Source organism: Neoarius graeffei, chromosome 15, assembly GCF_027579695.1.
Source record: "Neoarius graeffei isolate fNeoGra1 chromosome 15, fNeoGra1.pri, whole genome shotgun sequence".
NCBI classification, from domain to species: Eukaryota; Metazoa; Chordata; class Actinopteri; order Siluriformes; family Ariidae; genus Neoarius; species Neoarius graeffei.
The window spans coordinates 54,277,488-54,305,366 of NC_083583.1; the positions used below are offsets into that span (position 1 = coordinate 54,277,488).

At 38.0% G+C, this 27,879-nt stretch overlaps 2 protein-coding genes across 3 annotated transcripts in view; one reads left to right on the forward strand and one right to left on the reverse strand.

Annotated features, from left to right (window-relative positions):
* LOC132899027 (cystinosin-like) overlaps positions 1–27,879 on the forward strand; it is a 260,058-nt gene that overhangs the window by 136,183 nt on the left and 95,996 nt on the right. The gene's annotated exons all lie outside the window — the stretch shown is intronic.
* Positions 1,519–27,832, reverse strand: nrtn (neurturin). Of its 2 annotated transcripts, none has more exons than XM_060941648.1 (4): positions 27,532–27,832; positions 26,969–27,287; positions 10,049–10,313; positions 1,519–6,407 (listed from the first exon to the last, which is right to left on the reverse strand). In XM_060941648.1, the coding sequence occupies exons 3-4, from the start codon at positions 10,284–10,286 to the stop codon at positions 5,983–5,985; spliced, it is 663 nt and encodes a 220-aa protein (XP_060797631.1). In that variant the 5' UTR covers positions 10,287–10,313; positions 26,969–27,287; positions 27,532–27,832; the 3' UTR covers positions 1,519–5,982. The 2 variants fall into 2 exon arrangements, with proteins under 2 accessions (XP_060797631.1, XP_060797630.1); XM_060941647.1 differs by having other exon boundaries at positions 27,522–27,832.

The window sequence follows — 27,879 nt, forward strand, 5'->3', positions numbered from 1 at the left end:
ATCTCATTATCTGTAGCCGCTTTATCCTGTTCTACAGGGTCGCAGGCAAGCTGGAGCCTATCCCAGCTGACTACGGGCAAAAGGCGGTGTTCACCCTGGACAAGTCGCCAGGTCATCACAGGGCTGACACATAGACACATACAACCATTCACACTCACATTCACACCTACGGTCAATTTAGAGTCACCAGTTAACCTAACCTGCATGTCTTTGGACTGTGGGGGAAACCGGAGCACCCAGAGGAAACCCACGTGGACACGGGGAGAACATGCAAACTCCACACAGAAAGGCCCTCGCCAGCCACAGGGCTCGAACCCGGACCTTCTTGCTGTGAGGCGACAGCGCTAACCACTACACCACCGTGCCGCCTCTTGAATAATAATAATAATAATAATAATAATGTTGGGCGGCACGGTGGTGTAACGGTGGTGTAGTGGTTAGCACTGTTGCCTCACAGCAAGAAGGTCCTGGGTTCGAGCCCCGGGGCCGGCGAGGGCCTTTCTGTGTGGAGTTTGCATGTTCTCCCCGTGTCCGCGTGGGTTTCCTCCGGGTGCTCCAGTTTCCCCCACAGTCCAAAGACATGCAGGTTAGGTTAACTGGTGACTCTAAATTGACCGTAGGTGTGAATGTGAGTGTGAATGGTTGTCTGTGTCTATGTGTCAGCCCTGTGATGACCTGGCGACTTGTCCAGGGTGTACCCCACCTTTCGCCCGTAGTCAGCTGGGATAGGCTCCAGCTTGCCTGTGACCCTGTAGAAGGATAAAGCGGCTAGAGATAATGAGATGAGATAATAATGGTTTTTTTGTGGTATATCAGATATATTCCATTCAGCTAGCATGATACTGAACTTGTCTCTGACTCATTCAATATCATGCTAGCTGAATGGAATATATCTGATATACCACTCAACGCCAGCCAATATTTTTTAAACATTATACTGTATCATTCTTACTGCTTTGTAATTAATGTTTGTAGCACTCATGAACACTAGAATGCACACTCTAAACCCCTGTGTTTAGCTCCCTCTGCTTTTTCTACAAATATTTTACACTTGTTTGTGGTCATTTGTTGGAAATTTTAATGTAAAATTTAATGTATTTATTATGATTTTCATGCATTTGCATCACTACTGTCACTTTGGATAATCTTAATAAATGTAATGAGATGTACAGTACATTAGGGGAGGTTTTCTTTTTTACATTGTTTCCCTCCAAAGGACATTGTACGTTGATGTATATGAGTATAAATGGTTTTACTTTTTGAAAATGTGCATGTCACTACTATAAAGTGTATATTAATCATATATGCAGTAATGTAGAACACTGTGTCAAATGACTGGAGCATGATATCATCAAACCATAATTATTAAAAACGAATGCTGCAATAATAATGAACTTATATATAATATTTCAAAAAGAACATAAGAAAATGGAAGACACTATAATACAAAAATACAGGCATGTTTTAACGTTTGTACAGTTTATTAAACTGTGATAAGAACATAATGCATGAGGCTTTGGCACCAATACATTTAATAAATAAATGCTCCTGTTTTGTCTGTGATGCTGTGTAAATAAATAAACCATAACTTACTCTGTAATAAATATAGATAAACCTTTATAAAGATGCATTGCATCAATGTTGATTGTAGTTGGTCGAAAGGGTCCAACAAAGCCCGGGCAAAGTGGCTGTATCTGTGGTAATGTTTTTTTGTTGTTGCTGTTTTTTTTTTTTTTTATAATATGTTCATAATAACTGTTTAATTAATACATTTTGGTTTGAAGAAAGTGAAACATTAGAATGGAATCAGTACATTCAGTGAACTTAAATAATAATAAAAATAATAATAATTGCTGCGCCTTAGTTATATTTACTCATGCTGCAATGTTGCTTAAATGCATGCACAAAACCCACCAGCTTCCTGAAGACTGCTTAATGCACAGGTTTGGGAATAATCTATAAATGCCAGTGTTGTATCCTTGAAGCTTTTTCCTCACCTGCTTAGAGTCTAATTAATTACTTGAACAAGTTCTGAAGATGTTAAATACTTGTTGATTACTAACATGCTCACAAACCATCTTTTTTTTTTTAAATGTTATGTGAAAAATAGACCAGATATGTGAAAAGCACTAATGTGCTTTGAGCTACTTGCAGCTTAATATTGATCTGCCTGAGGTCATGACATTTCTGGATGGAATAATCTTGTATTTCAAACTCCAGGGTAGGAGATCAAGGAATTGCACAGAGGTATCTTGTTATTAAAGCATTGTTTTAACAATGTAACTGTAGTCATGCATTTAACTCAAATGGATATGAAGTGCTAATAAATAACTATTTATTTCGTAATGAATTGTTCTGTCCACTTCAGCATTCAGTGTTTGAGTCTGTTCGAAAGGCACTAAGTGGATTAGAGTAGTCTGTTATAGGATTTGCAAAAGTGGAATGGATTTGGTGAGGTTATCTCAGACACAATCCTCCTGTCACAGTCTTAACAGGACATCTGCTCCTTGACTGATTTTGCAGTCAAATATAACAATCAGCTCTAATTCTGTGTACGATTTGGAATTTAAAGCTTTACTGGTTCCATAATAATGCTTATATTTTATCCCATATTTTCTCTATGCATCAGAAAAATGTTATGTTTTCTCAAATCATGCATTGGGAAAGAAATGAAAGAAAGCTTTCAAAACATCTGCTCATTATCCCATAAATATGCCAAAGCAGCTTCACCGATCTCTTTTATTTTGATGGGGAATAGGAGATACCTTTTGTGTTCTGTTATGACCTGTACACTGCTTGTGGCTCATTGTTGATGCAAAAGTTGATGAGTCATAATTTCCCCCTTGGAACGTTTCCTCTGAACAATGAACACTCATTAGGTGAGTCTGCTAAACCAGTTGAACTATGGTTCGGATTGTTAAAATTGAATCTGATGTGACGACATGGCATTAGCTTTGAGAAAGATTATTGATGTCTTATAGATACCGTAGATAGACATGAAACCATGCACTAACACGGCATTTTCATGTAAGTTCCTGTTCCAGGTGAAACAGAACACTGTTTCATAGTTTCTCATGCCTTTTCTGATTTTGTTCAGGAGAACCCATCAGGCCACCCTAACTTTAACAGTTAAACATTACCATCCATTGTCAACAATTAAATGACGATTATTTAAACATGTTGCAAAACACCAACAGATGGAATGGTTTGTCTTGAGATACACAGGCTTTTACAAAGTTCAGGGCACTGACTTTGTCTTGTCTTACTGTACACAAACCTTAATTGAGTAGTACTGAATGTTGCTTGTGATCTCTCTGCGTCTAGCTATCTTTTTCCCCTAATGGCTATTCTGTGCAAAAGGTCAAGCAGATTTTTAATGTAGTGTATTTTAAATTTGAAATGTTATACATAGTTAATGGTGGAGCTACTCTTTTTACAGTATATCTGTCCATATCTATCTCTACTTTCATTACCAGTGTCTACAGTATTATTGTTCATTTCATCTTTTCACTCAAAGTGTTTTTTTTTTATAGTATTATGTGTGTGATCTGAGGAATGTGAAAGTAGCCCTGCTTTCAAGGGCAACAAGTATGTCTTAATCTTTTATGCAGTGTAGGACTTTTGAGGCTGAGCAGATTGCTCTGACTGCTCTGACATGGAAATAATTTATTGGAGAAGAAAATGATTATTTAAAATTCTGATTTTATATTACTCCTGCAGTTTACTGGCTGACTGACAACAACTCCAATTCCATAAAAGTTGGGGCACTGTGTAAACTGTAAATAAAAACAGAATGTGATAATTTTCAAATCACAGAAACCCTAAAAGACACATGTCTGCTTTTAATGCAGTGTCGCCTGAAGGCTTGAAGATCACAAGCATCCAATGTCAGTTTTCAGCCTTGTCTCTTGCATACAGAGATTTCTCCAGAATCTCTAAATCTTTAAATGATATTATGTACCATAGATGACGTGATCCCCAAATTCTTTGCAATTTTACATTGAGGAACGTTATTCTTAAAGCTAGACAGCCTTTTGATTTCATAAAATATGTGAAATTTACTTCCCTCAGAAATTTGGTCGTTGTGATTATTTTGTAATATCTCAAAAAAAAAAACAGGCCATTTTGTGGCTGGGAAGTTATTTAATTTGACAGGATTTCCTAACAAATAATATGCATGAAATCACTCACTTCACACAGTCAAGCGAACAGAGGAAGTCCATGTGCACATGCGCAGGTTTACTTTCTTCTTCTTCATTTGGGTTTTATGGCAGCTGGCATCTACAGTGTTGCATTAAGGCCAATTTATGCTGACAACGCAGTCCTCGCAGATGGCGTCACAGATGGCGTCTGCGTAGCCCCCCCCTTCGCAGACGCTCTGCGCGCACCTCCCAAAAATTGTGACCACCGCAGAAGCCTCGCAGACAGCGTCGCAGACAAGAGGGCTCTGATTGGTCCACTCTACATCCGCTGTACATGCACTTCCGCTTCCCTACTTTCCCGGTTTGGTTTGTTTTCACTACCGCCATTTTTAAAAACATGAGCAAAGATGGAGCAGCACGAAGAGCGGTTGATCGAGGAAGTGAGGAAGTGCGTACATCTATACGACTCCAGTTCTAGTCATTATAAGTAACCGGGGGATAAACACTCCACTAACCACACCCACCAACTACTCCTAGCGATTTCGCGACTTCGCGCCCCCTTGCGTTGTGGCGGTGAATAACATCGTGCACGCCTATTACTCCCCACTCAACGATAAATTACAACTGTCTGCGAAAAGCTATCTGCGAAAGCCTTGTCACAAGAGCATGCAGAGGCCCTTACTGCCATCTACAGGTTTACCTTGACCGTGCACTGACAGTTACATCCTTCTGTCGCTAAACAAACAGCTGATCATACCGAGGTGCTCGCTGACCGCTGAAATTTATTAGTTTGGTCCTGTGTTTCCTTTCCTTCGCAACATAACGTCTTTTCTTCTCGCTTTCCGTTACTGTAGTCGGTCTTTCACGTTTCATTCGCACACTCACATCCTCCATTTTTCTTTCCTGTTTCAAATTTGTATCCCAAAATGCCTTGCGCGAACGGGGAAAGCCCACCACGTCATGCATGACGTAGTATCTTGAATTGGGTCATGGTGAAGCAAGAAAAAATAGTGGAGAATTTAGGGCCACATGGCCCTAAATTCATTAATTGTTCTACTAAAAAAACTAATAAAATTGGAAGTCTGTGATTCAAATTCAGTAGCTTTCAGTCCACTAAACAAAATAATTGGGTGTCGGGGAAAATTCTTTTTATGACCTACACTTGAAATATTTGAAAGGCAGCCTACCTTTTAAATTGTTGCACTGTTTGCCCATACAGTCTTTCACAGAGCGGTGAACCCCTCCCCAGCTTTACTTCTGAGAGACTCAGCCTCTCTAGGATGCTCTTTTTATGCCCAATCATGTTACTGACCTGTTGCCAGTTTTAACCAAATAGAATTTTTTTAGCATTACACATCTTGTTCAGTCTTTTGTTGCCCCGTCCCAACTTTTCTGATAAGTGTTGCTGATATCAAATTCAAAATGAGCATATATCTTTCAAAAAACAATAAAATTTCTCAGTTTCAACATTTGATATGTTGTCTTTGTACTATTTTCAATGAAATATAGGGTTTCCATGATTAGCAAATCTTCACATTCTGTTTTTATTTATGTTTTACACAGTGTCCCAACTTTTTTGGAATTGGAGTTGTAATTCTAGTTCAAAACCTTGTCCCAGAAAGGCAAATAAAACTTAATTTAACAGCTGTTTGTTTTTAAGACCAACACTGTAAAGCTATACAGTGTTGCTATACTCTAACTGCCAGTTGCAACCTCCTTATTCTTAGCCTGGCCTTTTTCCTTTTTTGTTTTCCATGGAGCTGTCATGAAATGACATTATATTCTTTTTGCTGTACTTCTTATGACTTTTGTTGAATAGGCATTTGTTATGAAATTGACATCATACACAAGCACACTTCAGTGCAGAAGCGTTATGAATAGTGTGGTAGTGGTTGTGGTTGTCCAGGAAGGTAAACTCTTCATAGGCTGTGGGCCGGCAGCATGGCTTGTGCCGAGCCTTGTCCATGTTCTCTCGAGTCAACAAATGCTGACCCTTCAGCTTCGCCAGTGCCAGGTCGTAGTTTTGGCGACTTGCCACACATTTGCCACTGCAGTACCGGAAAAGGATGACTTCGTCACTGACATAGCCCAAGCCAAGTTGGCTTATTGTGACCTCCTCGTCTGTCAGTGAACATGGCTTGGTACCCTTTTTGGCCCGCTTAGTTCTTTTGCCCAGTTTAGCATCCCTTCGCGCTTTCCTCTGCACCAGTGTGTGGACGACCTGCTTCAACTCGCCCTCTGTGAAACTCTGGAACATGTGTATGACTAGAAATAAGACAGAAGAAGCAATGAGCTCAAATGTTTTCCTCAGGTTATATACAGTTTTGCTAAAAGTGGACAGTAGAGGGCAGAATAACATAAAATAGCAGAAATGCACGTGACTTCACTGTTGGTGGAAGTAACACAGCGCTAACAGCTCCAAAAAAACACACACAGATCAAAAATGGAAAACAGCTGTTTTGTGATTATCGGTACAAATAGAGTTGATAAATCAGAGCTCTCTTTTTACAGACTGCTGAAAGCTAAAGAAAAGAGAAGCTAACGGGAAGCTAAACTGTAGTACAAATGTTCATAAAAGTTTATTAAGAAAAGGCTTATTTGTTATTAACTTTTTTAATTTCTAATTAAAGGAATATTTTAGTTAATAAGCTAAAATACAAAAGTAATATTTAAGATGATAAATAATAGAAAAATAAATGTTGCAGTTTTAGGGGTTTTTTGTAATAAAGTTTTCTTCATTTAATTTATTTCTGCAAAATAAATTAAGTTAGCTGGTCTTAGCTGATGACACTACTCAGGTTTGATGATGTTAAATAAGGCTTATTTGGGTTTGTACATGAAGTAATTGTACATTTTATATTTCTATGAAAATCAGAACAGGAAATCTGGCTCACACCCACATCCATTGCAAAATAACAAAGAACTAGTTTTAATGGTAGGGCGGCATGGTGGTGCAGTGGTTAGCACTGTCGCTTCACAGCAAGAAGGTTCCGGGTTCAACCTCCATGTGTGGAGTGTGACTGTGTGGAATTTGCATGTTCGCTTGCGTGGGTTTCCTCCCACAGTGCAAAAACATGCAGATTAGTTCAATTGGTTACTACATTAGTTCAACTGGTGTGTGTGTGTCTCTCTTTCCTCTCTCTCTCTCTCTCTCTCTGTGATATACTAGCAACCTGTCCAGGGTGTAACCCGGGTTCATTTAAATTATAACAAGATATGCTGATACTAATGTGTTCCATTCAAACTTAACCTATACTGGTAATGTACCACATAGTGAGGTGAAAGGAGACAGTAATTCCAAGGGCAACAGCTGTAGCATGTTATACACTCACCAGCCACTTTAATAGGAACTTGTTCTTGATTTTAAGATTCCTGTTCTTGGCTGGCAGAAGTGGAACCCAATGTGGTCTTCTGCTGTTGCATGCTGAGATGCTTTTCTGCTCACCACAGTTGTAAAGAGTGATTATATGAATTACTATATCCTTCCTGGCAGCTCAAATCAAGCTGTGGTGGGTTTCCCAAAAGCCTCTTAATGTTAAGAGCATCTTAACTAGGAGAGAGAGTGTTCATTATGCTGCTCGCTCTACCATTTAATGATGACCCTTGTGCTACGATGCTTTTGGGAAACTCAGGCCTGGCCATTTTCCTCTGACCTCTCTTATCAACAAGGCATTTCCGCCCACAGAACTGTCACTCACTCAATGTTTTTAGTTGTTTGCACCATTCTGTGTAAGCTTTATAGACTGTTGTGTGTGAAAACCCCAGGAGATCAGCAGTTTCTGAAATACTCAAACCAGTCCATGTGGCACCAACACCCATGTCACAGTGAAAGTCACAGAGATCACAATTTTTCCCATTTGGATGTTTGAAGTGAACATTAACTGAAGCTCTTGATTTGTATCTGCATGATCTTATGTATTGTGTTGCTGTCAAGGGATTGGTTGATTAGAGAACTGCATAAAACAGCAAGTTCAGTACTGGCCACTTCCTAATGAAGTGGCCAGTGAGTGTATATCTAATGTATCCAAAATGCAGCATGAAATTAAAGAGGGTTGGGGGCCCAGACGAGTATTCTTTCAGGGGGTTCAGACCTCTTTGCTACATCCTTAATGCATGTATGAATGGAAACTCGCTCCAAAAATATCCTTGTGTTTATGATTAATACACAGTATGTGTATAGCCTGAACATGAATAGTTACATAAAGAGCTTGTGCTACATTTAACTAACTAGAAGGGCACTCAGTAGAGTGCATACCTCTGTCAATCCACATTTTTGGATTTGCATCAAAATCTAATAAATTGCTCCATGGCCTATGGCCCACCTTTCCTCAAAATTTCATCAAAATTCATTCACTACTTTAGAAGCCAAGCTGCCTTTATTGTCACATGTACACTCAAGCACAGACTTAAGCACACAGTGAAATTTAACCTCTGCATTTAACCCATCTGAAGCAGTGAACACACACATGCACACACAAGTGAGCAATGAGCACACATACACATTCCAAGAGCAGTGGGCAGCTATGCTACAGCGCCCGGAGAGCAGTTGGGGGTTAGGTGCCTTACTCAAGGGTACTTCAGCCCAACTTCAGGCCATGGCTGCCACATGTTTACCTAACTGCATGTCTTTGAACTGTGGGGGAAACTGGAGCACCCGGAGGAAACCCACGCAGACACAGGGAGAACATGCAAACTTCACACAGAAAGGCCCCCGTTGGCCGCTGAGCTCAAACCCAGAACCTTCTTGCTGTGAGGCGACAGTGCTAACCACTACACACCACCGTGCCACTTTTTGAGGTACATTGGGAAACCGACAGAAAAACAAGCAAATGGAGGCAAAAACATGACCTCTTCTAACAAAGTTGGCAGGGGTAATTATTCAGCTCTTTCACTGAGTTAGAGGATTAAATGGGAGAAATGTCTTGTGATCCTTTTGTCCATACACTACCATTCAAAAGTTTGGGGTCACTTTGAAATTTCCTTATTTTTGAAAGAAAAGCACTGTTCTTTTCAATGAAGATCACTTTAAACTACTCAGAAATACACTATACATATACATATTCTGGAGCATCACATTTGTGGGGTCGATTAAATGCTCAAAATGGCCAGAAAAATGTCTTGACTATATTTTCTATTCATTTTACAACTTATGGTGGTAAATAAAAGTGTGACTTTTCATGGAAAACACAAAATTGTCTGGGTGACCCCAAACTTTTGAACGGTAGTGTATATGCTTTATATTGTACTTATGGCTCTGCTGATGTATTTTAAGAAGGTTTACATTGTGGGAAAGAAATTTCTTGAAAGCTTAATGTAGTTTTGAGTCATTTTATACATTATCCTTTGTGTTGTGCTAAGTACTAGAGTTTAAGGACAGCTGGCCATGAGTCCATTGAGCCCTTGCTGACCTGCTTAGCACAAGTAATTCTCTGATCCCTCCTTGGTAGTCAATTGGATTCTCATGAATTCATCTCTACTGAAAGTGTGCAAGTATGTGTTTGTGGCTATGTCTGTTTGTATCATATGTTACCTTATTGCATGCTAAAAGCAATTGACCAGGAGATCCATTAGAGTTATTTCTTGTTTTCAAAACCATTCATATGAAAATACAAAAAAAATCAATTAATATTTCATATTCTATATAAGAAGAATTCAAATTAAACAATGCTTTCACCCTGACCTCTTGACCACTTGCATTATTGCATTACTGCATTGTTGTATTATTATACTGACTGGACCAATACAGGATATGCTTTTGAAAGAATAGGGAGCAGTGCTTTTCATTTGGATGCAGCCACTGAGCCTCTAAATAAATCAATTCCTTGATGTATATAAAGGCTTTTTCATTAAGCCAGGAAGTATACTAAATACGTCAAATATACTGGGAGAAAAAGAGTATAGCTTACAATCAGAGATGACCAAGTTGTCTCCATTTGCTGCTCTGACTCTCCGAAACCTCCCCCCAGTCCCAGATGAGGAGTTCTTTGAAAACATTGATGATGCTGATGCTGATAATAAAGATGATGAATGCTCAAAGTGAGGAAGAACAGGTGATTTTAAGGAAAGCAGGATTCTAGAGCGGAAGACAGAGAGTGCAGCACCACAGAGTATCAAGACGATGGCAACACACTTCCATAACCTCATCTTAAAATGACTAAGCGCATTGGCACTCTGCAAGAAAAAAACACAAAAACAAAGGGTTATGTCAATGCATCAAATCATTTTTAAATAAACATGACTTGTAAAGAAAGCTCTGCATATTATTAATAATGTCCAAGTTGGTTGTAATGGTAAACTAAAATTACCCTCTTATATCTAATACCATTTTCTAACACAATTCTCTCATCCCTTTGTAACCAGGCATCCTTTTAACTGTAAAATAAATTCCATGGCCCTTTCAATACAAATTTGTTTAATTTCAAGTATTATTTAAATTTATATAATAATAGTTTATCCATTGATTACAACCATAGAGCTTTTTATTTGTAAACTTTTCACTGACAGAACACAATACGTTCAAACTGACATTATTTATAGGCTTAAGTTATTGAGTTTGGATTCATTCAGAATCAGAAATAGTTTATTGATCCCCGAGGGGAAATTGGTCAGGTTACAGTTGCTCTCATTCTAGAATAGAAATACAGTATTAGTCAAAAGTTTGGACACACCTTTGAATTGAATGGTTTGTCTTTATTTTCATTAATTAAAAGACACTCCACATCTTAAAGTAATGATGGATGTCGTTTCTCTTTACTTAGTTGAGCAGTTTCTTGATATAATATGGATTATTAAAGTTGTGGAATAGGACTATTTACAGTATTTTTATTATTTACTATTTACTGTTTGATCTCAAACACATTAAGAAGGCAAGAAATTGCACTAATTAACTTTTGACAAGGCAACTGTTAATTGAAAAGCATTCCAGGTGACCACCTCATGAAGCTGTTTGAGATAATGCCAATAATGTGCAAAGCATCATCAAGGTAAATGGTGGCTACTTTGAAGAATCTAAAATACGAAACATATTTTGTCTTTTTTTAACCCTTTTTTGTTTACCATATCATTCCATGTATGTGCCACATTATTTTATAGTTTTTATGTTGATGTAGAAAATAGTCATAATACAGAAAAACTTGTGAATGAGTAGGGGTGTTCAAACTTTTGACTGGTACTGTATATAAAGGCATAGAAAAACTAGAAGGAAAATAATAAATAATAAATAGAAATGAAAAATAGAATAGAAAGATAAGAAAACGTGAGAAGTATGTTAAAATATGTGCATCATACTCTAATATATAACAACTGTAACGTCAACGTTTCAATATACAAGAAGTGTAAAGGTAGTGTTGTTTAAAGTCAGTATTGCACTAAAAATTATTCTAAAATTTTGAGGTTAAGAAACTTCTGACATAGGTGAAATAAGTCCAAGGGTCAGTCTACTGACTCAGAATGTTTTACACTCTGAGGGAGGAGTTGAAAAGATTGATGGCCACAGGCAGGGATGACTTCCACTGATGTTCTTTGGTGCATCTCAGTCAAACCAGTCCTGCACTGAATGTACACCTCTGCTGGACCGGCATATCATTGTCCAACATGCCATGTAACTTGGACAGCATCCTTCTCTCCGACAGCACTGCCAGATGGTCTATTCACCCCCAAAACATCAATGGCCTTGCGGATCAGTTTGTTGATGTCTGCTACCCTCAGCCTGTTGCCCCAGCACACAACAACAAACAAGAGACCACTGGCCATCACAGACTCCTAAAACATAATGATGTCCAGTATTGTCTCAGCTTTGTCTAGTAGACACTGAAGGACTTCAGCCTCTTCAAAAAGTGGAAATGGCTCTGGCTGTTCTTACACATGGCGTCAGTGTTCTTAGTCCAAATTCAATTCAATTTATTTCCATTTTAATTGTTTAACACTTTTAACAATTGACATTGTCACAAATCAGCTAATGTAGGTTCCAAACAAAGCAGCTCACAAAAACTCAGCAACACCATCAATGACGGCATAGCTCACTCCGGCCCTAGTCCAGAAGGAACGATTTAAAGTGGGCCACCTTGCACAATAAATGTTGCAAGCTATATACACTGTATACAAGCTATATATAGAAGCTATATCCACCCTAGGAATACCTACGGATTTGCCAGAAAGAATCCAAAATGGCGAGGAATTGACTGAGAAGAAGCGATTTTTGTTGAACTGCTGATTAAGGCTTAATTAGTCCATAACTTCATTAATAATTGTAATTAAGCAAATCTGGGTAGAAGTTATATGCACCCTAGGTAGCCCTACCTTCATGCCAGAAAGAATCAAAATCGGTGAATAATTGAGGGAGAAGAAGCTATTTGTGTGTAAACTGCTCATTAGGGCTTAATTACTCCATATCTTCATTATTAATTGCAATTATGCAAATTTGGGTAGAAGCTATATGCATCCCAAGCAGACCTCCCTTCCTGCCAAAAAGAATAAAAATTGGTGAAGAATTGAGAGAGAAGTAGCGATTTTCGTGAAATGTGGACGACGCCAGACAGATGACGGATGATGGACGGGCGATGGACAACGGACAACACATGATGGAATAAGCTCATTGCCTGTTGGCTGGATGAGCTAATAATAAATATAACAACTTTGGTAATGGTGGATTGTAATTGTAATTCCCTGAACCCCACTCTGAGAACCACTCTTCTGACTCATTCTCTGAAACAGTGTCTCAGAAACATAAATTGCTTCGTCATCTTAGACTTACATTCACACGTGTTCAATGAAATGCAGCGATTTCTTGCCTATGTCACATACCAAGCAAATTGCATGTGCACTGGAGTATTTTCCCTGCTGTGAAAAGGATTTCCTGTAGACAGCTTCATCCTAAAGCAACTTCATTCACAGATGTGATCACACATGGTTTTGAGATCCACAGATATTCTATCTCTTTTCTGAACTCTCCTCGTCATTTAATATTCATGGGTGTGGACTGTTTTAAGGGATGCATTGTTCCCCAGTTGATGGTTCGTGTTAGAGAACTACCATGAACATTTTATTCCTACATGCTCTTGTTTATTGTTGTATTATTTTGTATTTGCAGTTACAGTTGAAACTGGGAATCCAGCACAAGCTCTGGATAAACTATTACAGTGTTACACTGGTCATAGAATCCTCTTTTGGGAGTTTGCCAGCACACACATGAAAAGTATATTAGTCACTTCTTTCACCGATCTACTCAGTGAGTGCACGCTGCAGTGTGTTGGGTATCTAGCCATATTGCGGTATTTTTGTTCCTAGAATTATAGGCCTTTTTCTATATATCCATGTTGTGTTAGATAAGTAGGCTATTTCTCATATATGCTTCAAACATCACCAAGGGGCAAAGAACTTTAACAGAAAACATTATGCTTTTTTTAACCTCATCCTTTAGTTATTTTCTAACATTGTTATTATAACAGCTAAAATCACCTGAATGGAGTGTTTACGATGTATTTGGAATTGATTCTTGTCTGAATGAAAGAAACTTGAGACACTTGGATACAAAACAGTTTTGTAAATCAGGAAAAATAATCTCACAGTAGAGGATTTCTCCAGACCAACAACTTCTCAAAGTATTTTTCCAGACTTTTTTTTTTTTTAATTATACATTGACTTCAATTAGCATTTGGTTCCTAACCAGAAAAACTTGGAAAAAGTCAAACACAGAACAAAGTGACCAAGATGTTGAGTTCCATGTTTGGAAAAATGAATGGCTTAAAGATATTGTTATTTTACAGCCCTGTGAACAATAACTTCCAGTTTGAAATGTTTGATGCTCCTGCTAAGATTATTTCATTCCACATATACAGTTAAAAGTTTAAATAACCCATCATGCAGTGAATGTTGACATCTAAAAAAACCTGGGGTTTATTTTACGAATTTAAAATTGCGCTGGAAATTTGATCTGTTTGAAATGTAACCATAGAGGGTTGTAAAAGTTTCTTTAAAAATGTTTTAAGTGCACTTTTGAGCTTAGTGTGCTTGATGCCTTGAAGTTAGTGTCAGCGAAAAAGCACTTCATGCACTGTGAAGTAAATTAGTCATTAGACAGCATTTGCAGGATGAGGGTCAAAAACTTTCGAATGGCAAAAGGATCAGGGGTCTCTTAAATATCCAAATAGCTCCTGTCTCTATTGTGCTACACGCTTTTTGTAAAGAGACTACAATAAGAGATCATTTATTCCTTGATGATGGCAACAAGCTGAAAAGGTCAGTCCAGAGTTCTCTAGCCACAGCTACAGTTTACAGCTCCTCCTGGGGGATTCCCAGATTCACCCAAGCCAACTTTTAAATCTAATCTCCCTCGCAAGTCCAGTGGGACGTCTGATACAGCTCTAGTGGGAGTCAACAAGGGATTACCTTGTTTTTCCAAAAACGGAGCTCCTGCTTCACCACCAGTACAGTGAGTTTTACACTGCTGCTGCTGACCCAATCTGTTGTGTCCCAATCTTACACTCTTTTTCCATCACTCGTGAATAGATACTTAAACTCCTCCACCAGAGGCAAGGTCTCGTCCCTCACCTGAAAGGAGCATCCCACTCTTTTCCAGGAGAGAACCATGGCATCTGACTTGGAGGTGCTCAGCTCTTCACATTCACATAAAGACAAGCCCTCTAGTACCTTTTTTCTTTTTAAGTTGAACTGGGTTCTTATTAAGCTTTAACATGGATATTTATCTTCATTCCTCTGACTTAGATGGTCACAAATCTTTCACTATTGTAGTCAATAAAGCATTTTAATAAAGTAGATCTTATTCTGGTATGGAGGTAATGAAAGAGAAAGCATTTCAATACTGTGAAATCTTTCCAAGCATCATGGTTGCACATAAAGAACCAAATGAAAAGAATTGTAGAAACAGAATAAGAAATTTAAGACTTATTCACCACTGTGAAAATCAGATTCACTGCATAATTCCTTTGTTTTTAGAAATAAGTGTATGTGTTTGCTCACACAGACCATAATAAATGTAATGTTTTAGCTGGTATTTTGCTATTATTTGAAAACATATTAATTTATTTATCATATTTTTTTTCTTGCATTTGGTCATTGTTAATTCACAACAACTACCTAGTTCTATGATGCAATGGAGGCTGAGAGCTAACACACACCCTGCAAGACACAAGCAGCTCTGTCAGTGCATCTTTCTGAACTGCTGGTCATGCAATGTCAATTGTCAAATGTCAAGAGTAGACAAACACCCTTGTTCGAAAATCACTATCTGCCCTTTTCCACTTACATGAGCTCACAGATGCCCATGATTGGCCAATTTTCTGTCTTTGACTCCAGACCACAGATGGCTGTGCTGTTATTGGGATTCAAACTTGCACAACCCCCTACCCCAACTCCTTTCCATGACTTGGGAGCACCAAGATAATGATTAGGTCCAAACATACAGAGCATGATAATATAGTTTCATTTGATGAACGTAGTCCTGAAGTAATGGAAAATATCTAATTCTAGCAGGATAGATAGAGAAATATGATCAGGTGTTTAAAATCAAACATTAATTAAGCATCGGTTTTGCGTGCGTGTGTGTGTGTGTGTGTGTGTGTGTGTGTGTTCTCAAATGTATTTTCCATTCAAAATCAGTATTTCATACTGCCTATGTTGAACTGTCCGCTTAACCATGGCGTCTCTGTGTGTATAATTTTTCATGCATGACTCTTTGCGCCTTCAGTCTTGTCTAAACACTTATCTGACTAATAGGCCTTGTTCTTCATTCGCAGATAAATTTCTTTGTTTCAATAGCTATACCGGAAATGGGGTCCAAGTTATTCTCTATCCATAAATCTTATACTTAACTGCCCTTTTCCTTTATTAGGAAACATGTGATTGTTTAAATAATGCTTTTGAAAAGTTGCCCACTTCCAACTAGCCTATATCTGCATTTCCATTACAAAACAAACTTGAATGTTATATTTATGGAATATAGAAAACATGACTAAAAATAAAACAAATTCTTTAGTTGAGTGGGTTCTTAACAATACAAAGACGGACACAATAAGAACTTCAGAAGTACCTTTCCTTATTGTAAGGTTCTCATGCTAGAGAAACAATTGGAAATTAACTGTCCTGTAGTGTTTGCCAAATCATGTCCTCTATCATAGTATATCAAGCTGATTTTGTATGAAAACAGCTTTGACCCTGAGCAATAATCTGACACAAATAAATTTAGTTTGAAATATTTCTGGTTATCAAAAAAAAATTGTGTCTTAAACATACACATTCACTCAAATGCACGAACAAATACAATGAAGGTATGAAAAAGTTATTTAAAGCTTTAGTGGATTACTGTTAAGATCTTCCTATTTACCTTGTCACTCATGTGGAATGTCAGTTTCTGGGAATTTTATAATAGTGTGAAGATAAAATCCTGGGAACTAATATCAAAACTCATTCCTAGAACTCAATGTGACTCATCAATTATGGACAGATACACACTCACACACAATACACATCTATATGCACATGCATAAATACAAATATACAATTGTCCTCCTATTATCTCTGATGTTGTCTCTTTTGGCTATCCTGAATGAATGTGTGTATTTGTAGGAACATGTGTGGCTTCACTGGAACACCATTCAAATGGTGAAATGTTGACATTTTCTACTACAGTGCCTTGAAAAAGTATTCATACCCCTTGAACTTTTTTCACATTTTTCCACCTTACAACCACGAACTTAAAAGTTTTTTATTGAGATTTTATGTGATAGACCAACACAGAGTAGCACATAATTGTGAAGTGAAATGAAAATGATAAATGGTCTTCAAAATTTTAAACAAATAAAAATCTGAAAAATGTGATGTGCATTAGTATTCAGCCCCCCTGCGTCAATACTTTGTAGAGCCACCTTTTGCTGCAATTACAGCTGCAAGTCTTTTGTGGTATATCTCTACCAGCTTTGCACATCTAGACACTGAAATTTTTGCCCATTCTTCTTTGCAAAATAGCTCAAGCTCAGCCAGATTGGATGGAGAGCGTCTGTGAACAGCAATTTTCAAGTCTTGCCACAGATGCTCAATGGGATTTACAACCCCGATTCCAAAAAAGTTGGGACAAAGTACAAACTGTAAATAAAAATGGAATGCAATAATTTACAAATCTCAAAAACTGATATTGTATTCACAATAGAACATAGACAACATATCAAATGTCGAAAGTGGGACATTTTGAAATTTCATGCCAAATATTGGCTCATTTGAAATTTCATGACAGCAGCACATCTCAAAAAAGTTGGGACAGGGGCAATAAGAGGCTGGAAAAGTTAAAGGTACAAAAAAGGAACAGCTGGAGGACCAAATTGCAACTCATTAGGTCAATTGACAATAGGTCATTAACATGACTGGGTATAAAAAGAGCATCTTGGAGTGGCAGCAGCTCTCAGAAGTACATGTAAAGATGTGAAGAGGATCACCAATCCCCCTAATTCTGCACTGACAAATAGTGGAGCAATATCAGAAAGGAGTTCGACAGTGTAAAATTGCAAAGAGTTTGAACATATCATCTACAGTGCATAATATCATCAAAAGATTCAGAGAATCTGGAAGAATCTCTGTGCGTAAGGGTCAAGGCCGGAAAACCATATTGGGTGCCCGTGATCTTTGGGACCTTAGACGGCACTGCATCACATACAGGCATGCTTCTGTATTGGAAATCACAAAATGGGCTCAGGAATATTTCCAGAGAACATTATCTGTGAACACAATTCACTGTGCCATCCTCCGTTGCCAGCTAAAACTCTGTAGTTCTAAGAAGAAGCCGTATCTAAACATGATCCAGAAGCGCAGACGTCTTCTCTGGGCCAAGGCTCATTTAAAATGGACTGTGGCAAAGTGGAAAACTGTTCTGTGGTCAGATGAATCAAAATTTGAAGTTCTTTATGGAAATCAGGGACGCCGTGTCATTTGGACTAAAGAGGAGAAGGACGACCCAAGTTGTTATCAGCGCTCAGTTCAGAAACCTGCATCTCTGATGGTATGGGGTTGCATTAGTGCGTGTGGCATGGGCAGCTTACACATCTGGAAAGACACCATCAATGCTGAAAGGTATATCCAGGTTCTAGAGCAACATATGCTCCCATCCAGACGACGTCTCTTTCAGGGAAGACCTTGCATTTTCCAACATGACAATGCCAAACCACAAACTGCATCAATTACAGCATCATGGCTGCGTAGAAGAAGGGTCCGGGTACTGAACTGGCCAGCCTGCAGTCCAGATCTTTCACCCATAGAAAACATTTGGCACATCATAAAATGAAAGATACGACAAAAAAGACCTAAGACAGTTGAGCAACTAAAATCCTACATTAGACAAGAATGGGTTAACATTCCTATCCCTAAACTTGAGCAACTTGTCTCCTCAGTCCCCAGACGTTTACAGACTGTTGTAAAGAGAAAAGGGGATGTCTCACAGTGGTAAACATGGCCTTGTCCCAACTTTTTTGAGATGTGTCGTTGTCATGAAATTTAAAATCACCTAATTTTTCTCTTTAAATGATGCATTTTCTCAGTTTAATCATTTGATATGTCATCTATGTTCTATTCTGAATAAAATATGGAATTTTGAAACTTCCACATCATTGCATTCCGTTTTTATTTACAATTCGTACTTTGTCCCAACTTTTTTGGAATCGGGGTTGTAGGTCTGGACTTTGACTGGGCCATGCTAACACATGAATATTCTTTGATCTAAACCATTCCATTGTAGCTCTGGCTGTATGTTTAGGGTCATTGTCTTGCTGGAAGGTGAATCTCCTTCACAGTCTCAAGTTTTTGCAGCCTCCAACAGGCTTTCTTCCAGGATTGCCCTGTATTTAGCTCCATCCATCTTCCCATCAACTCTGACCAGCTTCCCTGTCCCTGCTGAAGAAAAGCATCCCCATAACATGATGCTGCCACCACCATGTTTCACAGTGGGGATGGTGTGTGCAGGGTGATGAGCAGTGTTAATTTCCCGCCACACATAGCGCTTTGCATTTAGGCCAAAATGTTCAACTTTGGTCTCATCTGACCAAAGCACCTTCTTCCACATGTTTGCTGTGTCCCCTACATGGCTTCTGGCAAACTGCAAATGGGACTTCTTATGCCTGTCTTTCAACAATGGCTTTCTTCTTTCCACTCTTCCAAAAAGGCCAGATTTGTGGAGTGTACGACTTATAGTTGTCCTGTGCACAGATTCTCCCACCTGAGCTGTGGATTTCTGCAGCTTCTCCAGAGTGATCATGGGCCTCTTGGCTGCTTCTCTGACCAGTGTTCTCCTTGCTCGCTCTGTCAGTTTAGGTGGACGGCCATGTCTTGGTAGGTTTGCAGTTGTGCCATACTTTTTCCATTTTTGAATGATGGATTGAACAGTGCTTCTTGAGATGTTCAGAGCTTGAGATATTTTTTATAACCTAACCCTGCTTTAAACTTATCCAGAACTTTATCCCTGACCTGTCTGGCGAGTTATTTGGTCTTCATGATGCTGTTTGTTCTTCAGTGTTCTCTAACAAACCACTGAGGCCTTCACAGAACAAGTGTATTTATGCTGAGAGTAAATTACATACAGTAGGACTCTATTAACTAATTAGATGACTTCTGAAGGCAATTGATTGCACTGGATTGTATTTAGAGGTATCAGAGGACAGGGGGCTGAATACTAATGCACACCACATTTTTCAGATTTTTATTTGTTTAAAATTTTGAAGACCATTTATCATTTTCGTTTCACTTCACAATTATGTGCTACTCTGTGTTGGTCTATCACATAAAATCTCAATAAAAAACTTTTATGTTCGTGGTTGTAAGGTGGAAAAATGTGAAAAAGTTCAAGGGGTAAGAATAATTTTTCAAGGCACTGTATATACTGTATATTATCAATGCCATATAGTATGGCCAAAAATGTTGACACCTGACCATCCACCCATACATGCTTGTTCCATTTGAGGTGTAGTCCTCCTTTGCTCTTATAATAACCTCCACTCTTCTGGGAAGGCTTTCTACTAGATTTTGTAGTGTGGCTGTGGGGATTTGTACTCTTTCACGAGAGCACAAGAATATTCGTGAGGTCAGCCATTGATGTTCGGCGAGGAGGTCTAGGGTGCAGTCAGTGTCTGAGTTTATCCCAAAGGTGTTTAGTAGGGTTGAGGTCAGGACTCTATGCAAGACACTCAAATTTTTCCAGTCCCGTCTTGGCAAACCATGTCTTCATGGACCTTGTATTGTTCACAGTGGCATTGTCATGCTAGAACAGGTTTGGGGCCACTTAGATCCAGTTGAAGGGTTGTTGTAATGCTACAGCATACAGACATTCTAGACAATTCTGTACTACCAATTTTGTGGCAAAAGTTTGGGGAAGAACCACATATTGGTACAAAGGTCAGGTATCCACAAACCTTTCACCATAGTGTGTGTGTGTGTGTGTGTGTGTGTGTGTGTGTGTGTGTGTGTGTGTGTGTGTGTGTGTGTGTGTGTGTGTATTAACCAGACATAAAATTATCGTGTTTTAAAATCTGTGGTGAAGGTTATATTGGACAATTTGACAGCCAGTATCTCAATACAAACTGAACTGATTAAGCTTATGCCCATTTTACTGCTGCATTTGTTAGACTGGCTCCCTAATTTCTTAAACCTGACAGACTTGGTACCTAGTCCAGTAGAATGCGCCTACTTCTGGTAAAAAGTTCCAAAAATGCTGTTTTGGGAAGTTCTATCCTTACTAAAACTTTTGTAGTATCTATGTACTTTGTGGTATTTCAATTTTTTTTTTGTTTGTTTTTTGTCTATGTAGTCAAGGAGTTGCTGAATGTAAAAAGTAGCATGTTTGTGCATGAAATCATTGCTATCATGGTGCACAGCAAAATCCCCAGTGTTGAATTAACACCCAGAGTGTTGATTTAACACCCTACTGTGTTTATATAGGTCCAGTTGGACACAAATTAACTCTGAAAGTGTTAATTCAACACTGAGGAATTTGCTGTGTGTTATCCACTGTCTAATCTAGAATAAAGTTAAGGCAAGGATAAAAAAAAAAGTAAATTCCTCCTTTGGTTTATCACAATTTACTCAGGCATAGTCACAGTCACAATGTTCATGCCACTGGAAATATATTTTCTGAGGTCTTATAAATCCATAGAGACAAGGATTATGTATATTGACCTGATAATTGTGGAACTATTTTTGATTAATTTTGGGTATGTGTGAGCCTCACCTCCCAGCACCTTTGGCCTTAAGAGGCTAACATGATCTTTTCAGAAAGACAGGCAAGAGTGAAAAAGTACATTTCAATAAGTTCCACATCATTTTGGTGAAATATATTTATGTAGTAGTGCTTTCATGTTAGAAAACCCAACTTGGCCAAAACATGATTCACCCCAATGGGTTTTGCCAGACCACCACTATATTAATAACGGTTGAGAGAAAGTACTCTATTGTCATTTATATTGGTTTAGGAGAGGCATGTTTCAACAGTGACCTACAAATAATGCTTAATACCGTGAACAAAATGTAGCTGAACCCCCCCCCCAACACACACACGCACGCACGCACGCACACACACACACACACTGAATCTACTGGTCAAAGAAAAACCAGACCACATTTATAAACACCCAACTACCTCTGATGCAAAAAGCTGCCATTTTAGCTAAGTGTGGTAGAAAAATCACAACCTTAATCCTGAAACAACACCACTAATGAATGTACTGTATATCCTCATCTGTTCACAATGATTTTATGAGTGTGACATGGTGTAATTCTTAAGATATTACAATACATCTGATATTCTGTCAGTTTTTGTAACTATTTGTGCTATCCCAGAGGCATTTTTTAAAACTTGGATATGAGTGATTATCTTCCAAACATTCTTCTACTACAAGCTCATCATTTATCAAAATGAATAAACATCAAAGTGGACCAAACATTACAGTAAGTTTTCAGAGATTTTCTACTCAAAAGAACATGTTGAAATGCTTTGGTTGAATGACAGCATGATCCTTCAACCTGACAGCAGATTCCCTAGTTCCACACCATACTGTGCAATCAGTGTAAAATACATAAATAATAGTCTGTGTTCTATCTCGTTCTCCCTCATTCTTGCTGGTTGTACTGAAGATATTTATGTCTTCTGAGGTCATGGTAATTTTTTTCATGTCCCACCAGGGTTTGTGCAATAGGCACACCTTGATTTGTTTACATCATGTAACTGTGGGTAAATGCTGATCTGGGAATAGATAATGATTTCTTCACACAGAAAGTTGTCAAGTATGAGGAAGAAAGCGCTAATCTCAGGGTAACACTTGAGTATTTCAAGTGTCTTCATGAGCGTAGGCGAGACTAATGTCAACCATAGTGAGATGCTCCAAAACACTAAACGCTGAGTTTATTATCTCATCTCATCTCATCTCATTATCTCTAGCCGCTTTATCCTGTTCTACAGGGTCGCAGGCAAGCTGGAGCCTACCCCAGCTGACTACGGGCGAAAGGCGGGGTACACCCTGGACAAGTCGCCAGGTCATCACAGGGCTGACACATAGACACAGACAACCATTCACACTCACATTCACACCTACGGTCAATTTAGAGTCACCAGTTAACCTAACCTGCATGTCTTTTAGACTGGTACCAAAATTCAAAAAAGTGCTTATTTAAGGAGTTAAAGGCATTTTTGAGACAAAGTCGGCAAACAGTCTTATTTTGTCAATTTGGGTGTGCCGAATTCAAATCTGCAATATGCCGAGCTCTATCTGACCTCTGTTGACCTCTAGAGGTCATTGAACTTTGGGCCTGTAAACGTCTCAGCTGAACCCAGTTTCTCAGCTTTCTAAGGAATGAAATGTACTAAAATGATTAATGAAGTTAGCAAATGGCCTTGTTTGTTAAATGTTTGGGTGCTGAATTCATTTTTCATTTGTAAAACGACATATGACCTCTGATAACCTCAAGGTCATCAAACTTGGCCTATAGGCCTATGCATTTAGCAGCATTTTTAAACTGACTTTACTCCCCCAAAAAGAATATGAACAGACAAAAAACAAATAGAAAGGAACAAATACAACATTAAATGCCAGTCCATGTACATGTGACTTACTTTTCACAATGAGAATGCCTAGGCGATCACCTTACATAACATTGCATTACATTTAGCGGTTATTGTTTATACAAAGCTACTGAAAAAAGGACAGATTCAGCAGCATACAAAATGTGGGGGCATACAGGGTATACAGGTTAATCAGGGTTAGTATATATGAGAGTTTTTTTCTTTGTTGTTTGTTTTTTGTTTTGTTTTGTTTTAAATGGGGTAAAGCCTTTACAAAAAACAAACAACAAAGAAAAAAACTCTCATATATACTAACCCTGATTAACCTGTATATCCTGTATGCCCCCACATTTTGTATGCTGCTGAATCTGTCCTTTTTTCAGTAGCTTTGTATAAACAATAACCGCTAACTGTAATGCAATGTTATGTAAGGTGATCGCCTAGGCATTCTCATTGTGAAAAGTAAGTCACATGTACATGGACTGGCATTTAATGTTGTATTTGTTCTTTTCTATTTGTTTTTTGTCTGTTCATATTCTTTTTGGGGGAGTAAAGTCAGTTTAAAAATGCCGTTAAATGCATAGGCCTATAGGCCAAGTTTAATGACCTTGAGGTTATCAGAGGTCATATGTCGTTTTACAAATGAAAAATGAATTCAGCACCCAAACATTTAACAAACAAGGCCATTTGCTAACTTCATTAATCATTTTAGTACATTTCATTCCTTAGAAAGCTGAGAAACTGGGTTCAGCTGAGACGTTTACAGGCCCAAAGTTCAATGACCTCTAGAGGTCAACAGAGCTCGGCATATTACACACAGAACAGAAAGGCCCTTGCCGGCCCCGGGGCTGAAACCCGGACCTTCTTGCTGTGAGGCAACAGCGCTAACCACTACACCACCGTGCCGCCCTGAGTTTATTATATTTTTAAAAAAATTAAAAAATAAAATAATAATAATCAGTTTATGTTCATTATTCATGGTGTAGCTCTGGGATTTTAGCCAACTTGTGTTCTGTATTCATCATCAAGTTGATGCTAGCTAATCAAACCCTGTATGGAAATGAAAGAAGCTAGACAGATGTGTACCAAATGAAGGGAACTTTTCCCAGTGTTTATAGGCCATATGATGAATGTTTAGTTCAAAACCCTTGTTTGTTTTTTGTCCTGCCTTCACAGCTGTCATGTTGCCTGTTTATATCTAATTGTATTTAGTCTGTCATAATATCTGCTTTTACACAGTTCAATGAAGAATGAATGCAAATAATGTATTATTCATGAGCTACAGTATATTCAGTGTCAGTAGGACAGACATGAGATAGAAATACGGAACCTTTATGTAACCTTGTATTCATTTCCATACCCTGAGCCTTTTTATGCGAGTACATGGAACACAAGCTGTTATTATTCTGTCTGAGTGAGACGTGGAAGTGTGGAAGCATTCACAGTATCCTAGTATTTGGAAAGTTAATGTTCATGATTTACATCTACCATGCTATCATCTCAGTGTTCTTTCTTTCTTGGCATATATAATGATATAGCTCAGTTTTATTTAAATAGATAATATATGGGGGAAAAACTTACTGTACCCGCATATACCATAGTCAAATATTAAGTATCTTTAATAAAATCATATTAATAGAAATATAGACAGGATTTTATTTCAACCCATTGTCCAAATAGAGGAAAATTAGCACTGAAGCACTTTAAACCATTATAGTTGTGAACAGTGACCTTTGTATAGTTGCCTTAATTCATATATTAATAACATAGCAAGCACTCTGTGGTAATGTTCATGATCTAATCTCATACCTCAAACATTACATTACTAGATAATTCCTGTTACTCCATGAGATACATATATGTAAAAAACAGCAATTATCATTATAACCCATTGTATATATGTAATTTGGTTACTTAAATATACTTAATAGATTACCTTAAAAAATAAATACACAAAATGGGCCGGTACAGCTCATTCTATTTAACAGAATGACATCATGCTGTAGACACACATCATGCTATCTTTGGCCAGGCTGTCAAAGTAGAAAAAGTGAACATCATCAATGATGTCATCTCACAATCCTTTTGCTAAATGTCTTTGTTCTGCCAGGAGCAATTGCTCAGAGTTTAGCCATAATGATTGTATAGTCTGTATTTATTGCTACACTGAATATTCTCAGTACAACCAGTCATTATTATACACCCACTGACCACTTTATGGGGAACACTTGTACACCTGCTTATTGATGCAATTATCCAATTATCCAATCACACGCCAGTAGAACAATATGGAAATACAAAATCATGCAGATACAGGCCAAGAGCTTTGGTTAATATTCACACTGAACATTAGAACAGGTTTAAAAATTTGATCTGAGTGACTTTGACTGTGACTGTGACCATGACCGTGAATGGATGTTGGAGCCAGATGGGCTGGTTTGAGTATTTTAGAAACTGCTGAACTCCTGGAAAACACACACAATAAAATGTTGCAAGAAACAAAACAAAAAAAATCCGTTGGGTGAAAGTTCTGTTCGTGAAAGTGCCTTGCATGATGAGAGCTGTCAGATGGGAATGGGTAAACTGGCTTAAGCTGGCAGGAAGCATGAAGTAGCTTAAATAACCGCTCTTTACAACAGTGGTAAGCAGAACAGTATCTTAGGAAGCACATTATGCTGAACCGTGAGGCGGATGGACAATAACAGCAGAAGACCACACTGAGTGCCAGTCTGATGATTGATGTGAACATTAACTGAAGGTCTTGACCTGTATAGTGCATGATTTTATACATTGCTCTGCTAACAAATGATTGGCTGATTGAATAATTGCATGAGTTGCATTATTCCTAATAATGTGTTGAGTGTATTTGTATTTGAATTTTAAACATATGCATAATATAAATATTTACCGTACATCCTAATCCATCAACAAATGTTTAACAGAAAAAAATTAATTATCTGTGCAGGGAATCAGAAAGTGATGAGATGGGCCCTAGAGCAGGACTCTAAACTTTTAGTTTCTTAGGTTTTTTGTTGGATTGTATTCTGCCTAATGTACAAGTGCCTACCAAATAAATAAAGGTACACATTATGTTCTCTTGTGAATATTCTAACTGTGGCTGTAAAACTCACCACACAGGGTTATGACTAATCCCAGCTGGGTTTGCAGGGACTGGCTTATTTTTGGCTTGTGCGCTTTATTACACATCATGTGTTATTTCATAGAAATAGATAAGGTCACATTTTTTACACCTGAGGCTGTCCTTGGATCTCTGCACGTGAGAGAGAAAGCAAGAGCGACAGCGAGAGAACCCTTTTTCAGTCACTTAGAAAACACAATGTTGAAAGTTTTATGATCCATATTTGGACTAAAGAATTGTCAATTTATTTCTGGCAAAGTAAAATAAATATTAAAATGCATTTCTTTCATGATGAAAGAATTTATCAAGACTTCAAGTTAAAACTCTACCACCCATTTCAGCGTAGAATGAGTAAACCAAATCACAAATACAGATCCAGCAGGTTTGATATCTAACACCAGTGTGATTCAAGTTTACATGGAAAGTATTGCATAAAAGAAAAACAAGGCAGCTTCCTTAAACATGTTCTTCCAGATTACACAGTTTGTTTACATGAATTTCTCAAGAACTGGCCATTGGAGACGTGACTATAATCTCACATTCTAGAAATCTTTTCCTTGTCCACATTATCTTAAACCTGTTATCCTCTTCGAGTGACATCTTCAGCACCAGCTTAAATGGCAAAAGAGGATGTGCTCTTACCGTTTGCGCAGCTTATCCAGACTTGTCAGAGTGTCTATGTTTTCGGCTGACCTCTGGGTAAAAATGGCATGAATCAATATTCCAGCTCTTACACTTGAGAGCAGTGAAAGACAATGTAGTTATTTCGTCCTCTGTTTATTGCTGTCTTTCACAGGTTTCATCCAGGAGCCTAGAGCATTAGCCCCCCAGAGTGCAGCATTCTTTCAGCTTCAGAGGATCATCAGACATCCAGAAGTTCATGGCGTGTAAAAAACATCTCCAAATCCACATCTTCTTGTCTGGGTTTTGTTATGCATTCAGAGTCAGAAATATAAATGGTCTGTAGATTACAGAAAGTTGATGTGATTATAAAAGTATATATATATATATATATATATATATATATATATATATATATATATATATATATATATATATATATATATATATATATATATATATATATATGCTTCAGGAACAACCAAAATAGTGATAAATATAGTCTGATGAAACACAAAAGTTATTTAAAAAGGACTTGCATTTAATAAAAAAAAATGATCTGCACAAAATTTACCATTTCTCACCAGGTGTCTCATGAAATACAATGCTGAAAGATAAAACGCCTTGGGAAAGTTGTTTATTCCACAAAATTCCTTTGCAGTGATTCACTAAAATGAAAGAAAAGCTGGTGGCAGCACACTTGTTTCTCTCCAACAAATCTCCTATTTTAATCTTCCAAAATGTTCTCCAAGTAATAAAAAAGACACCCAAATCTGCTGCTACTAGGTGTCTAACAAGCACATAAAAGATAGATAATTACAATCCACAGCATGACCAGACCAGTTTCTTGTGTAGTGAACAGACTGGTGTGTAAAGATTACGCTCACGCTGGTTTAATGCTGAAGTGCTGCTGCTGAGGGATGGCTCTGGAG